This window comes from Rhinoderma darwinii, chromosome 2, assembly GCF_050947455.1.
Source record: "Rhinoderma darwinii isolate aRhiDar2 chromosome 2, aRhiDar2.hap1, whole genome shotgun sequence".
NCBI lineage: Eukaryota > Metazoa > Chordata > Amphibia > Anura > Rhinodermatidae > Rhinoderma > Rhinoderma darwinii.
Genome location: NC_134688.1, coordinates 12,774,723 through 12,788,963, shown reverse-complemented (window position 1 = coordinate 12,788,963; position 14,241 = coordinate 12,774,723). Strand labels below are relative to the sequence as shown.

The 14,241-nt window shown below is 38.0% G+C and overlaps 1 protein-coding gene across 4 annotated transcripts in view; it reads left to right on the top strand.

Annotated features, from left to right (window-relative positions):
* Positions 1 to 14,241, top strand: part of PAK1 (p21 (RAC1) activated kinase 1) — a 72,760-nt gene that overhangs the window by 15,030 nt on the left and 43,489 nt on the right. For all 4 annotated transcript variants that reach the window (XM_075851361.1, XM_075851360.1, XM_075851363.1 and 1 more), the window contains exons 2-4: positions 4,678 to 4,879; positions 7,094 to 7,185; positions 9,757 to 9,904. In XM_075851361.1, coding sequence (XP_075707476.1) covers positions 4,684 to 4,879; positions 7,094 to 7,185; positions 9,757 to 9,904 — 436 coding nt within the window. In that variant the 5' untranslated portion in view covers positions 4,678 to 4,683. The remainder of the gene's footprint in view (positions 1 to 4,677; positions 4,880 to 7,093; positions 7,186 to 9,756; positions 9,905 to 14,241) is intronic.

The window sequence follows — 14,241 nt, the reverse complement described above, 5'->3', positions numbered from 1 at the left end:
GACACTTTTGGAATTGGTCCGAGCCGAACTCCGAGAAACTCCCCTTTAAGATGCGGAAAAAAAAAAGTTTCCCTGTGTTATGTTTATGTCGGATGTTACCTTAAGGGATAACTAAACTTTCAAAAAACTTCTGACATGTCAGAAGTTTTGATCGCTGGGGGTCCGAGCCCTGAGACCCCCTCCGATCGCTAAAACGAAAAAGCGGAAGCGCTCAGATGACCGCTGCGCGCTTAGTTTCTGATCGGCTTTTCTCGGAAAGCTGAGCAGTCGGTGTACGGACTCCTAGACTTTCTAATGAGCCTGTACACCGCTCCGAGAAAAACCGATCAGAAATGAAGCGGCTCAGCGCCCACCCGAGCACTTCTGCCGCTTCGTTTTAGGTGTCGGTGGGGGTCTCAGTGCTCTGAAAGTTCAGTTACCCTTTTTTTATTTTTTATTGCTACTGAAAGAATGTTAGAAAAAAGTAGGTTACCAACTGGACAGGAGGATCAGTGAACACAGGATTTTCTGTAACCATAGATACACATAGGTCGGCATAGGAGCTGTAGACCCAAAACGCTAGGAGATTTTTAATAGAGCCTGTTTGCAAAGTCTTTACATTCACTAAAGCAATAATAGAAAACTGGTTGCAAAGGTGGACTTGCCCTTTAAATCTACTCTGCACACTAGTTGGGCATTAAACACCACCTGTGGGTAAGACACTGCCCTTATGTGCTGACATTGCATTCCTTCAGACGTCTCACGCTCGAAGCCCCAGGATATAATTTACACCTGCAGACACGACCGTAATCCCCCTGCAAATCCAGATCTGCAAAGTCTAGAACTATAAGGGTATGTGCACACGTAGTGACCAAAAACGTCTGAAAATCCAGAGCTGTTTTCAAGGGAAAACAGCCCCTGCTTTTCAGACGTTTTTTGACCAACTCGCATTTTTCGCGGCGTTTTTCGCACCGTTTTCGCAGCGTTTTTTACGTCCGTTTTTGGAGCTGTTTTCATTGGAGTCTATGAGTTTGTTCACACGGAGTATTTTGGGGGAGGAATATCTGCCTCAAAATTCCGTTTGGAACTTTGAGGCAGATTTTCCTCTCCCTGCACGCCGATTTTCGCGGCGATTATCGCACCGTTTTTCGCCCGCGGCCATTGAGCGCCGCGGGCATAAAACAGCGAGAAATACGCTTTCTCCTGCCTCCCATTGAAGTCAATGGGAGGTCAGAGGCGGAAGCGCCCGAAGATAGGGCATGTCGCTTCTTTTTCCCGCGAGGCAGTTTTACTGCTCACGGGAAAAAGACGCCGACGCCTCCCATTGAAATCAATGGGAGGCGTTCTCGGGCCGTTTTTGCCGAGTTTTGCGACGCGGTTTCCGCGTCAAAAAACTCGGCAAAATACTCCGTGTGAACATAGCCTATGAGAAAACAGCTCCAAAAACGTCCAAAGAAGTGTCCCGCATATAATGTATAGAAGTGTCCCGCATATAATGTATATAAGTGTCCTGCATATAATGTATATAAGTGTCCCGCATATAATGTATATAAGTGTCCTGCATATAATGTATATAAGTGTCCTGCATATAATGTATATAAGTGTCCCGCATATAATGTATATAAGTGTCCTGCATATAATGTATATAAGTGTCCTGCATATAATGTATATAAGTGTCCTGCATATAATGTATATAAGTGTCCTGCATGTAATGTATATAAGTGTCCTGCATGTAATGTATATAAGTGTCCTGCATATAATGTATATAAGTGTCCTGCATATAATGTATATAAGTGTCCTGCATATAATGTATGTGTCCTGCATGTAATGTATATAAGTGTCCTGCATATAATGTATATAAGTGTCCTGCATATAATGTATATAAGTGTCCTGCATGTAATGTATATAAGTGTCCTGTATATAAGTGTCCTGTATATAAGTGTCCCGCATATAATGTATATGTGTCCCGCATATAATGTATATGTGTCCCGCATATAATGTATAGAAGTGTCCCGCATATAATGTATAGAAGTGTCCCGCATATAATGTATAGAAGTGTCCCGCATATAATGTATAGAAGTGTCCCGCATATAATGTATAGAAGTGTCCCGCATATAATGTATAGAAGTGTCCCGCATATAATGTATAGAAGTGTCCCGCATATAATGTATAGAAGTGTCCCGCATATAATGTATAGAAGTGTCCCGCATATAATGTATAGAAGTGTCCCGCATATAATGTATAGAAGTGTCCCGCATATAATGTATAGAAGTGTCCCGCATATAATGTATAGAAGTGTCCCGCATATAATGTATAGAAGTGTCCCGCATATAATGTATAGAAGTGTCCCGCATATAATGTATAGAAGTGTCCCGCATATAATGTATAGAAGTGTCCCGCATGTAATGTATAGAAGTGTCCCGCATGTAATGTATAGAAGTGTCCCGCATGTAATGTATAGAAGTGTCCCGCATGTAATGTATATAAGTGTCCCGCATGTAATGTATATAAGTGTCCTGCATGTAATGTATATAAGTGTCCTGCATGTAATGTATATAAGTGTCCTGCATGTAATGTATATAAGTGTCCTGCATATAATGTATATAAGTGTCCTGCATATAATGTATATAAGTGTCCTGCATATAATGTATATAAGTGTCCCGCATGTAATGTATATAAGTGTCCCGCATGTAATGTATATAAGTGTCCCGCATGTAATGTATATAAGTGTCCTGCATGTAATGTATATAAGTGTCCTGCATGTAATGTATATAAGTGTCCTGCATGTAATGTATATAAGTGTCCTGCATATAATGTATATAAGTGTCCTGCATATAATGTATATAAGTGTCCTGCATGTAATGTATATAAGTGTCCTGTATATAAGTGTCCTGTATATAAGTGTCCCGCATATAATGTATATGTGTCCCGCATATAATGTATAGAAGTGTCCCGCATATAATGTATAGAAGTGTCCCGCATATAATGTATAGAAGTGTCCCGCATATAATGTATAGAAGTGTCCCGCATATAATGTATAGAAGTGTCCCGCATATAATGTATAGAAGTGTCCCGCATATAATGTATAGAAGTGTCCCGCATATAATGTATAGAAGTGTCCCGCATATAATGTATAGAAGTGTCCCGCATATAATGTATAGAAGTGTCCCGCATATAATGTATAGAAGTGTCCCGCATATAATGTATAGAAGTGTCCCGCATATAATGTATAGAAGTGTCCCGCATATAATGTATAGAAGTGTCCCGCATATAATGTATAGAAGTGTCCCGCATGTAATGTATATAAATGTCCTGCATATAATGTATATAAGTGTCCTGCACTTCTTTTGACGAGGCTGTATTTTTACGCGTCGTCTTTTGACAGCTGTCAAACGATGACGCGTAAATTACAGGTCGTCTGCACAGTACGTCGGCAAACCCATTCAAATGAATGGGCAGATGTTTGCCGACGTATTGTAGCCCTATTTTCAGACGTAAAACGAGGCATAATACGCCTCGTTTACTCCTGAAAATAGGTCGTGTGAACCCAGCCTAAACTTTCCCCAGAGGTAACAAATATTCTGAGCTGGGACGCAGGAGACTGGATTTCCCGTAATTGATCCCTGCGTGACACCATACAGTCCTGGCCGAATCTACACGGAGATGTGATTTAAAGGGGTATTCCAATCCGGATATGCCATAAATGTCTGATAAATGCGGGTCCCAGCTCCGGGACTTGAACCTGTGTCCATAATGGGGGGGGGGGGTCACTCGACCCCCCCGATCCTGCAAGCGTGCTCGGCTGTTGCCGTAATCCCAATAGGTATCATTGGAGAGAGCCGCGCACATGCAGGTGCACCTCCCCCACCGATTCTCCATCTGGATGCGGTAGTCGCCTCTTTAGACAGGACAGGTTTGGTGCACCCCAAATGTACAGCGTTGTGGCTGGTATACCATGAAGCAGACGTGACGCTGGCCAGAGGGCCGTGACCTCTTCACTCAGCTGATTGGTGGGTGTGGCGGGAGTCAGACACCCACTCGTTTGATATTGATGGCCGCCCATAAAGTTCCAGAAAACCCCCTTTAAATTGTGTTTTTAATTTATTATAAAGGTTGGAACGGTTAAGGGGACATATATTATATTTGTATTTTTTTACTTTTTTTTATTTTTAGTAAAAAAAAATGTTTTTATTCAAAACAATCGGGTTTATTTTCATGTGCTTTTTATTTTTTTCTTTGGTGTCCCCAAAGGGCTTTTAAAAAATAAAATAAAATAAAAATTATTTTATTATAGTGCATTAGAATACCTAACAGGAATTATACAGGACAGCTCTGGGGGCCTTTGTTAGTCCCAGGTGTGTCCCTTAAGACTTGGGGATCACCATTGCAGGGGCTGGCGAATCTGCTACAATAGAGGTCCCCGCTCCCTTGTGATCCCGCAATCGCTGTTGATTGCGGCATCACAAGGGTCAAACAGCGAGGATCGTAGTTTTCTCTTTACAAAGAGACCTCCACCAATCTGTAGAAGAAGGGTTGTGCCCCTTTCATGGAGGACGAGGGAACTGTGTTATGTGACCAAAGAAAAACGGCAATTCCTCAATTGAGAGATTCGTTCTTGGCAACATTTAATATACTTTTCTATGCTACTAGAACTGTATTGGTTGAGTATTTCACGTCTTTTTTTTTTATTTGACACAGGAGCCAATGAAAATGTCTGACAATGGTTTAGACCTTGATGATAAACCTCCGGCTCCGCCCCTGAGGAACACCAGCACTTTATTTGGAGCCAGTGTGAAGGACAACATAGACCATGGATCAAAACCTCTTCCACCAAACCCAGAGAAGAAGATGAAGAAGCCGGATAGGCTTCTGAACATTTTACCCAGGGCTGCAGATAAAAGTACAGTATCGTTCATAGCTGTAGAATGTGTAATAATTATAAAGCGCCCCCTATATGTACAACTGCTTACCATTTTTGATCAGGAAGTTAGTCAGAGAAAATAACAAACAGATATAATCGTCTGGGTGAGTCATTAGTTGCATGAAATCCTAAAACGTGACGATCAGGTTACATCTTTTAAGCGCTGAAGCTCCACCCACGAGATTGCCGATACTCAAGGAAACATTTCAGGGTTTGCATATCTTTATGGTCGACTGCCTGTTTAATCTTTGGTAGTTGGCTATTAAGTTGTAACTTTTGAAACATGTTCAATTTACGAGCAGGAAGTCAATGAGGCATGTTTACCTTAACTCCTGATGGCCGAAGTTTTGGCGAGCATTTAGTATATTCGAAACCAAGATATTTTTTTTTCTAATTGTCCCAATCCATCTAAAATGAAAAAGGAAGCAACTTTGCAATAGGTCTTGATTAAAAAAAAAATCTTCTGACCTTTGGTGTTTGCAGCTTTTATGTAGAGCTGTGTCTCCATGGTAACAGACAACAAACACACTGTAGTCTGATCCTGCACTCATACACTTTCATCTCCCCTTTACTTCTTGCTAACCTACCAAATGTAAGTTGGTAAAAAGAGAACAGATCGAGACGACTGTGGCGGTGACTCTGGCTACACAGAGATTGTTGTCTGTTACCATGGAGACACATACATCTGCTAGGAGCTGTAGGCACAAAACGGTAGGAGGTTTTTAATGAAGTCCTATTGCCAAGTTGCTTAGTTATTTTAGACAAATTTGGTTGCGATGGTGGACGTAGCCTATTATTTTTATATGCTTATCCCCGCTTTAGTCTTTAGGGGATTTTTTTATTTCGATGTAAGAGACTTCTAAGGGTATGTTCACACGGCTTATTTAACGCCCCGAAAACCGGCTGAAAATACGGACGCTGAATGCCTCCAAACATCTGCCCATTGACTTTAATGGGAAAAACGGCGTTTCGTTCCGACGGGGTGTTTTTTTACGCGGCCGTTTGTAAAAAAAAAAAACACCACATAAAAAGAAGTGCATGTCACTTCTTGAGCCGTTTTTCATTGGGTCAATAGATAAACAGCTCCAAAAACAGCCGCAAAAAGTGCATCAAAAAACGCTTGATGCTTTAAAACGTCTGAAAACCAGAGGCTGTTTTCCCTTGAAAATGGCTCTGTATTTACGTCCGTTTTTTTGGTTTGCCGTGTGAACATACCCTTAGGGAAAACAGCCTCTGATTTTCAGCCGTTTTTTATGCCTCAAGCGTTTTTTTGATGAGTTTTTTTACGGCTGTTTTTGGAGCTGTTTTTCCATTGAGACAATGAAAAACGGCTCCAAAAACAGCTCAAGAAGTGACATGCGCTTCTTTTTTACTGGGTGTTTTTTTTTTACGTGCCGTTTTTACAAACGGCCGAGTAAAAAAATACCCCTTGGGAACGAAACAACATTTTTCCCATAGAAATCAATGGGCAGATGTTTCGAGGCGTTCAGCCTCCGTATTTTTTGCCATTTTTCGGGGCGTTTACGGCCCGAAAAAAGGATGAAAATAAGCCGTGTGAACATACCCTCGTGGTGAGATTTTACATAGTGCCAAGATGTTAAATGTAAAGACGTGAAAAAGTCTTTACAATTCTCTGACCGTTTGAGGGCCTTTTTCAGTTTTTCAGATTTTTTTTATTTTTTCCTCGCCTTCCTTGGCGCTTTTGGGTCATATTTTTTAATAGGAGAATAAAAAACATTTCAAGTCGTGTGTGTGTGTGTGTGGGAAGAAACGCAATGCCAACCACCGTGCCCGACCTTTAGTCCGTTCATAAAAAAACAAATCCGTTCACATTTGAAGGTTTTACAATCCCTTTGAAGGTTTTATGGCGGTATATAATGGGATGAACGTTGGACGGTTGTCTGATTTATTGACACCATGACGTCCGTGCAAGAAAAATAATCTGGCAAACGTTTATTTCAAGGTACGTGATCGCACTCTTTGTCCACACCACCGGCTGTGTGTTCGGTGGAGGCAGCCATTTTTTAGACCATGGGTCTCTTGTCGAATAACTAAAAACAGCTGACCATTGACAACCAATCAGATTGTAGATTTCGTTTTCTAACCTGCCCTGGAAAGATGAAAGCTGGAATCTGATTGGTTGCAATGGCAAACCCTATCATGTGGTTGTCTAATGGTTTTCTCTTTTCCCAGCCTACAAAATTAAAAGGCCAGAAATCTCCCTCCCGTCCGGCTTTGAACACTCCATTCATGTTGGCTTTGATCCTGTGACGGGACAATTCACTGTAAGTAAAGGGGCAGCAGAAACGAAGGATTTTTGTACCGATTTCGAGTGTTTTTTTTTTTTTTTTTTTCTCCATTTACATCCAAAGCTTCTTTAAAAAAAAATCTGTTGGTTGCCCTTGGAAACAGACTGGTTTATTGCCACCTTGCTGTCAGTCATGTGACCTGGCTCTAAAGGTTCACATCAACTAATAGTCAGCCAACCGACTGTTAATTCTTCCGTCACCGCTGAGCGTGCGTGTTTCAATAGAGCGAGGGGAATAAGCCCATCCAAGACCTGTCTGGCAGCGGTTATCTTCCCACGGGGGAGCAAAGGATTGGGCATGTTGAAATACCACGTGGCTTATTGTAGTATGAAATCCACCCCTGTCTCTCCCCCATGCTTTATAGTGCAGCTCTGTTTGTATTCATTGTCTGCTGTGAGCACCTGTGCTTGGCCCGGTTGACACAGAAAGGACCGCAGGTTTCTCTCTGCCTGGCCATGGAAGGTCTTTTTTTCCTGAAATCAAAGCGGACATGGCCCTCCTGACATCTGTGACACCTCCCAGCTTCATTTATTACCCCGTCGCCATCCCAAAAGCTATCACACTTGCAAATTTCCTTGATCCTCACATTTAAAGACACATATACATTATACAAGGGCATCTATAATATGCCTATAAAGTGTTACATTAGTGAGACCTCGGAGCATCCGCTGTATGACCAGGTGACTGAATATGGCACCCGGCATCCAGCTGGAAAGGACATGTGGGCGGAGCATTACCAAGGTATTCTGTCTTTCAGCTGCTACTGGCCAATCAGGGTTTTAGTTGCAATTTTTATCCTTTATGGACATGCCATCCTTTATGGAGGTTAAAGCACCTCAAAGTATAGCATACCGCAGAGTTCGTCCATCTTGGATTAATGTTATTAAACATTTAAAGGGATTAAAACTGCAGCTCCGTCCAATTTACATGAGCTGCAGTACCAGGCACAGCCACAACCAAATGTATGGCGCTGTTCCTTGGTAATATAGGAGACGCTTCACTTCAATGAGTTCTGCGGCCTTTTAAGCAGCTGATTGGTCATACTCCCATCGATCAGATATTGATAGCTTATCCTAAGCATAGGCTGTCAATAATATAGTCCTGGAAAACCCATTTAACTTAATATTAATTAAACAAGCCATTAGCACGTTCTATTTTTGTCGAGTCTGCACTGGTGCAGCTATTTTCTTTAAAGGGCTACTCCATGTTCGACCAGAGCCAATGGCATCCTGTAACAGGTTTGAAGTGGTATTCCAACCTTAGGGTCAGTTCACACAGAGTTTTGTTAGTTTCTGCATCAAAATCGGCACCATGTCGGAATCCGCGCCAGAAAAACGGCTGAAATCGCTCAATTTCAGTATGAGGCATAGGCGTTTTTTTGCCTGGGCGGCTTTTGGGCGCTCACGGGAAAAAAAAAAAAGCTGCATGTCCTTTCTTGCTGTGGTTTCTGCCTCTGGACTCCCATTGAAATCAATAAGCGGCAGAAAAAAAAACCTGCGGCGCTGCTTTTTGAGCGTGTTTTGCCCGCAGTAAAAAAAAAAAAAAAAAAGGCAGGCAATTCAAAATTCTGCCTGCAAAAAAACTGTGTTAACAGGGACTTAGGCCCTGTTCACACAGGCAAAAAACGGCCAATATCACCTCCCATTGATTTCAATGGAAGTCAAAGGTGTTTTTTTTCCAGCGAGCGGAACAAAAATCTTGCAGGAAAAAGAAGCGACATTCCCTTTCTTCAGGCGTTTCCCTCTCTGATCTACCATTGTCAATGGGAGGCAGAGAAAGCGTTTTTAGCAGCGTTATTTGCCCGTGGCCGAAAAACGCGGCAAGAGTGCAGGAAGGCCAAAATCTGCCTAAAAAAACTCAGTGTGAACAGGGCCTTAGACATTTATGGCATCTCCACAGGACATGCCATAAATGTCTGATAGATGCAGGTCCTAGCTCTGGGAACCGCACCTATCTCCAGAATGGGGGTCAGCCGACCCCCTTCCCGTTAGGGGACGTGGCCACGCATCAAGGTGGAGTATGGAGAGGCGGCCGCTAATGGAAACACACTTGCTCGGCTGTTTCAGTTACTCTCAGAGAACAGAATAGAGCGAGCGCGTACATGTGAGTTGTGTGACCCTCGTTCTGGAGATGGGTGCAGGTCCCAAAGCTGGCCCTTTAGCTATCAGACGTTTATGGCATATCCATCCTTTTAAGCTGCCATCAAGAAGTCAAAAATCGTTCTATACGAATGCCAGGAAGCAAATTATAGACAGTCAAACTCTTTGGAAAATCGGAGCAATTTAAAATAACTTTCTGCCGGCAGTGCACGGTATCTGTGGGCAATGGGATGTTCTCCACAGCATTGAGAGAAACTGCAGCTGCATCCCCCTCCTCCATATCTTCTCTTTACTGTAATACTGTAGATAGATTTCTTTTTTTGGGGACTGAGAAGGTTTGTGAACATTTTATAGAGAACCTGCAGGAAAGGAAGAGGGAACTACAGGCTGCTGGAAGCTTTTATTTTTTTATTTTTTTTTTAACCCATTATATTCTATGCTTGTGTAGGGAATGCCAAAGCAATGGGCACTGCTGCTACAGACTTCCAAAATTTCACAAGAAGAACAAAAAAAGAATCCACAGGCTGTACTGGACGTACTGACCTATTATAACTCCAAGAAAACCACCAACAGCGAGAAGTACATGAGCTTCACAGGTAACGTGTGCAAGAAGTTCTATAGGAGCAGTATTATAGTCGTTATATTCTTGTATATAGGAGGCAGTATTATAGTAGATATATTCTTGTATATAGGGGCAGTATTATAGTAGATATATTCTTGTATATAGGAGCAGTATTATAGTAGATATATTCTTGTATATAGGAGCAGTATTATAGTAGTTATATTCTGGTATATAGGGGGCAGTATTATAGTAGTTATATTCTTGTATATAGGGGGCAGCATTATAGTAGTTATATTCTTGTATATAGAGAGCAGTATTATAGTAGTTATATTCTTGTATATAGGAGGCAGTATTATAGTAGTTATATTCTTGTATATAGGAGGCAGTATTATAGTAGTTATATAGTTATATTCTTGTACATAGGGGCAGTATTATAGTAGTTATATTCTTGTATATAGGGGGCAGTATTATAGTAGATATATTCTTGTATATAGGGGCAGTATTATAGTAGTTATATTCTTGTATATAGGGGCAGTATTATATTAGTTATATTCTTGTATATAGGAGGCAGTATTATAGTAGTTATATTCTTGTATATAGGGGGCAGCATTATAGTAAATATATTCTTATATATATGAGCAGTATTATAGTAGTTATATTCTTGTATATAGGGGCAGTATTATATTAGTTATATTCTTGTATATAGGAGGCAGTATTATAGTAGTTATATTCTTGTATATAGGGGGCAGTATTATAGTAAATATATTCTTATATATATGAGCAGTATTATAGTAGTTATATTCTTGTATATAGGGGCAGTATTATAGTAGTTATATTCTTGTATATAGGGGCAGTATTATAGTAGTTATATTCTTGTATATAGGGGCAGTATTATAGTAGTTATATTCTTGTATATAGGGGCAGTATTATAGTAGTTATATTCTTGTATATAGGAGCAGTATTATAGTCGTTATATTCTTGTATATAGAGAGCAGTATTATAGTAGTTATATTCTTGTATATAGGGGCAGTATTATAGTAGTTATATTCTGGTATATAGGGGTAGTATTATAGTAGATATATTCTTGTATATAGGGGCAGTATTATAGTAGATATATTCTTGTATATAGGAGCAGTATTATAGTAGTTATATTCTGGTATATAGGGGTAGTATTATAGTAGATATATTCTTGTATATAGGGGCAGTATTATAGTAGATATATTCTTGTATATAGGAGCAGTATTATAGTAGTTATATTCTGGTATATAGGGGGCAGTATTATAGTAGTTATATTCTTGTATATAGGGGGCAGCATTATAGTAGTTATATTCTTGTATATATGAGCAGTATTATAGTAGATATATTCTTGTATATAGGGGGCAGTATTATAGTAGTTATATTCTTGTATATAGGGGCAGTATTATAGTAGTTATATTCTGGTATATAGGGGGCAGTATTATAGTAGTTATATTCTTGTATATAGGGGGCAGTATTATAGTCGTTATATTCTTGTATATAGAGAGCAGTATTATAGTAGTTATATTCTTGTATATAGGAGGCAGTATTATAGTAGTTATATTCTTGTATATAGGAGGCAGTATTATAGTAGTTATATAGTTATATTCTTGTACATAGGGGCAGTATTATAGTAGTTATATTCTGGTATATAGGGGTAGTATTATAGTAGATATATTCTTGTATATAGGGGCAGTATTATAGTAGATATATTCTTGTATATAGGAGCAGTATTATAGTAGTTATATTCTGGTATATAGGGGGCAGTATTATAGTAGTTATATTCTTGTATATAGGGGGCAGCATTATAGTAGTTATATTCTTGTATATATGAGCAGTATTATAGTAGATATATTCTTGTATATAGGGGGCAGTATTATAGTAGTTATATTCTTGTATATAGGGGCAGTATTATAGTAGTTATATTCTGGTATATAGGGGGCAGTATTATAGTAGTTATATTCTTGTATATAGGGGGCAGTATTATAGTCGTTATATTCTTGTATATAGAGAGCAGTATTATAGTAGTTATATTCTTGTATATAGGAGGCAGTATTATAGTAGTTATATTCTTGTATATAGGAGGCAGTATTATAGTAGTTATATAGTTATATTCTTGTACATAGGGGCAGTATTATAGTAGTTATATTCTTGTATATAGGGGGCAGTATTATAGTAGATATATTCTTGTATATAGGGGCAGTATTATAGTAGTTATATTCTTGTATATAGGGGCAGTATTATATTAGTTATATTCTTGTATATAGGAGGCAGTATTATAGTAGTTATATTCTTGTATATAGGGGGCAGTATTATAGTAAATATATTCTTATATATATGAGCAGTATTATAGTAGTTATATTCTTGTATATAGGGGCAGTATTATATTAGTTATATTCTTGTATATAGGAGGCAGTATTATAGTAGTTATATTCTTGTATATAGGGGGCAGTATTATAGTAAATATATTCTTATATATATGAGCAGTATTATAGTAGTTATATTCTTGTATATAGGGGCAGTATTATAGTAGTTATATTCTTGTATATAGGGGCAGTATTATAGTAGTTATATTCTTGTATATAGGGGCAGTATTATAGTAGTTATATTCTTGTATATAGGGGCAGTATTATAGTAGTTATATTCTTGTATATAGGGGCAGTATTATAGTCGTTATATTCTTGTATATAGAGAGCAGTATTATAGTAGTTATATTCTTGTATATAGGGGCAGTATTATAGTAGTTATATTCTTGTATATAGGGGCAGTATTATAGTAGTTATATTCTTGTATATACGAGGCAGTATTATAGTAGTTATATAGTTATATTCTTGTACATAGGGGCAGTATTATAGTAGATATATTCTTGTATATAGGGGCAGTATTATAGTAGTTATGTTCTTGTATATAGGAGCAGTATTATAGTAGTTATATTCTTGTATATAGGGGGCAGTATTATAGTAGTTATATTCTTGTATATAGGAGCAGTATTATAGTAGTTATATTCTTGTATATAGGAGCAGTATTATAGTAGTTATATTCTTGTATATAGGGGGCAGTATTATAGTAATTATATTCTTGTATATAGAGGGCAGTATTATAGTAGTTATATTCTTGTATATAGGGGGTAGTATTATAGTAGTTATATTCTAGTATATAGGGGCAGTATTATAGTAGTTATATTCTTGTATGTAGGAGCAGTATTATAGTAGTTATATAGTTATATTCTTGTACATAGGGGCAGTATTATAGTAGATATATTCTTGTATATAGGGGCAGTATTATAGTAGTTATGTTCTTGTATATAGGAGCAGTATTATAGTAGTTATATTCTTGTATATAGGGGGCAGTATTATAGTAGTTATATTCTTGTATATAGGAGCAGTATTATAGTAGTTATATTCTTGTATATAGGAGCAGTATTATAGTAGTTATATTCTTGTATATAGGGGGCAGTATTATAGTAATTATATTCTTGTATATAGAGGGCAGTATTATAGTAGTTATATTCTTGTATATAGGGGGTAGTATTATAGTAGTTATATTCTTGTATATAGGGGCAGTATTATAGTAGTTATATTCTTGTATGTAGGAGCAGTATTATAGTAGTTATATTCTTGTATATAGGAGCAGTATTATAGTAGTTATATTCTTGTATATAGGAGCAGTATTATAGTAGTTATATTATTGTATATAGGGGGCAGTATTATAGTAGTTATATTCTTGTATATACATAGGGGCAGTATTATAGTAGTTATATTCTTGTATATAGGGGCAGTATTATAGTAGTTATATTCTTGTATATAGGGGCAGTATTATAGTAGTTATATTCTTGTATATAGGGGCAGTATTATAGTAGTTATATTCTTGTATATAGGGGGCAGTATTATAGTAGTTATATTCTTGTATATAGGAGCGGTATTATAGTAGTTATATTCTTGTATATAGGGGCAGTATTATAGTAGTTATATTCTTGTATATAGGAGCAGTATTATAGTAGTTATATTCTTCTATATAGGAGCAGTAATGTAGTAGTTATATTCTTGTATATAGGGGCAGTATTATAGTAGTTATATTCTTGTATATAGGAGCAGTATTATAGTAATTATATTCTTGTATATAGGGGCAGTATTATAGTAGTTATATTCTTGTATATAGGGGCAGTATTATAGTCGTTATATTCTTGTATATAGGGGCAGTATTATAGTAGTTATATTCTTGTATATAGATGGCAGTATTATAGTAGTTATATTCTTGTATATAGGGGCAGTATTATAGTAATTATATTCTTGTATATAGATGGCAGTATTATAGTAGTTATAGTCTTGTATATAGGGGCAGTATTATAGTAGTTAT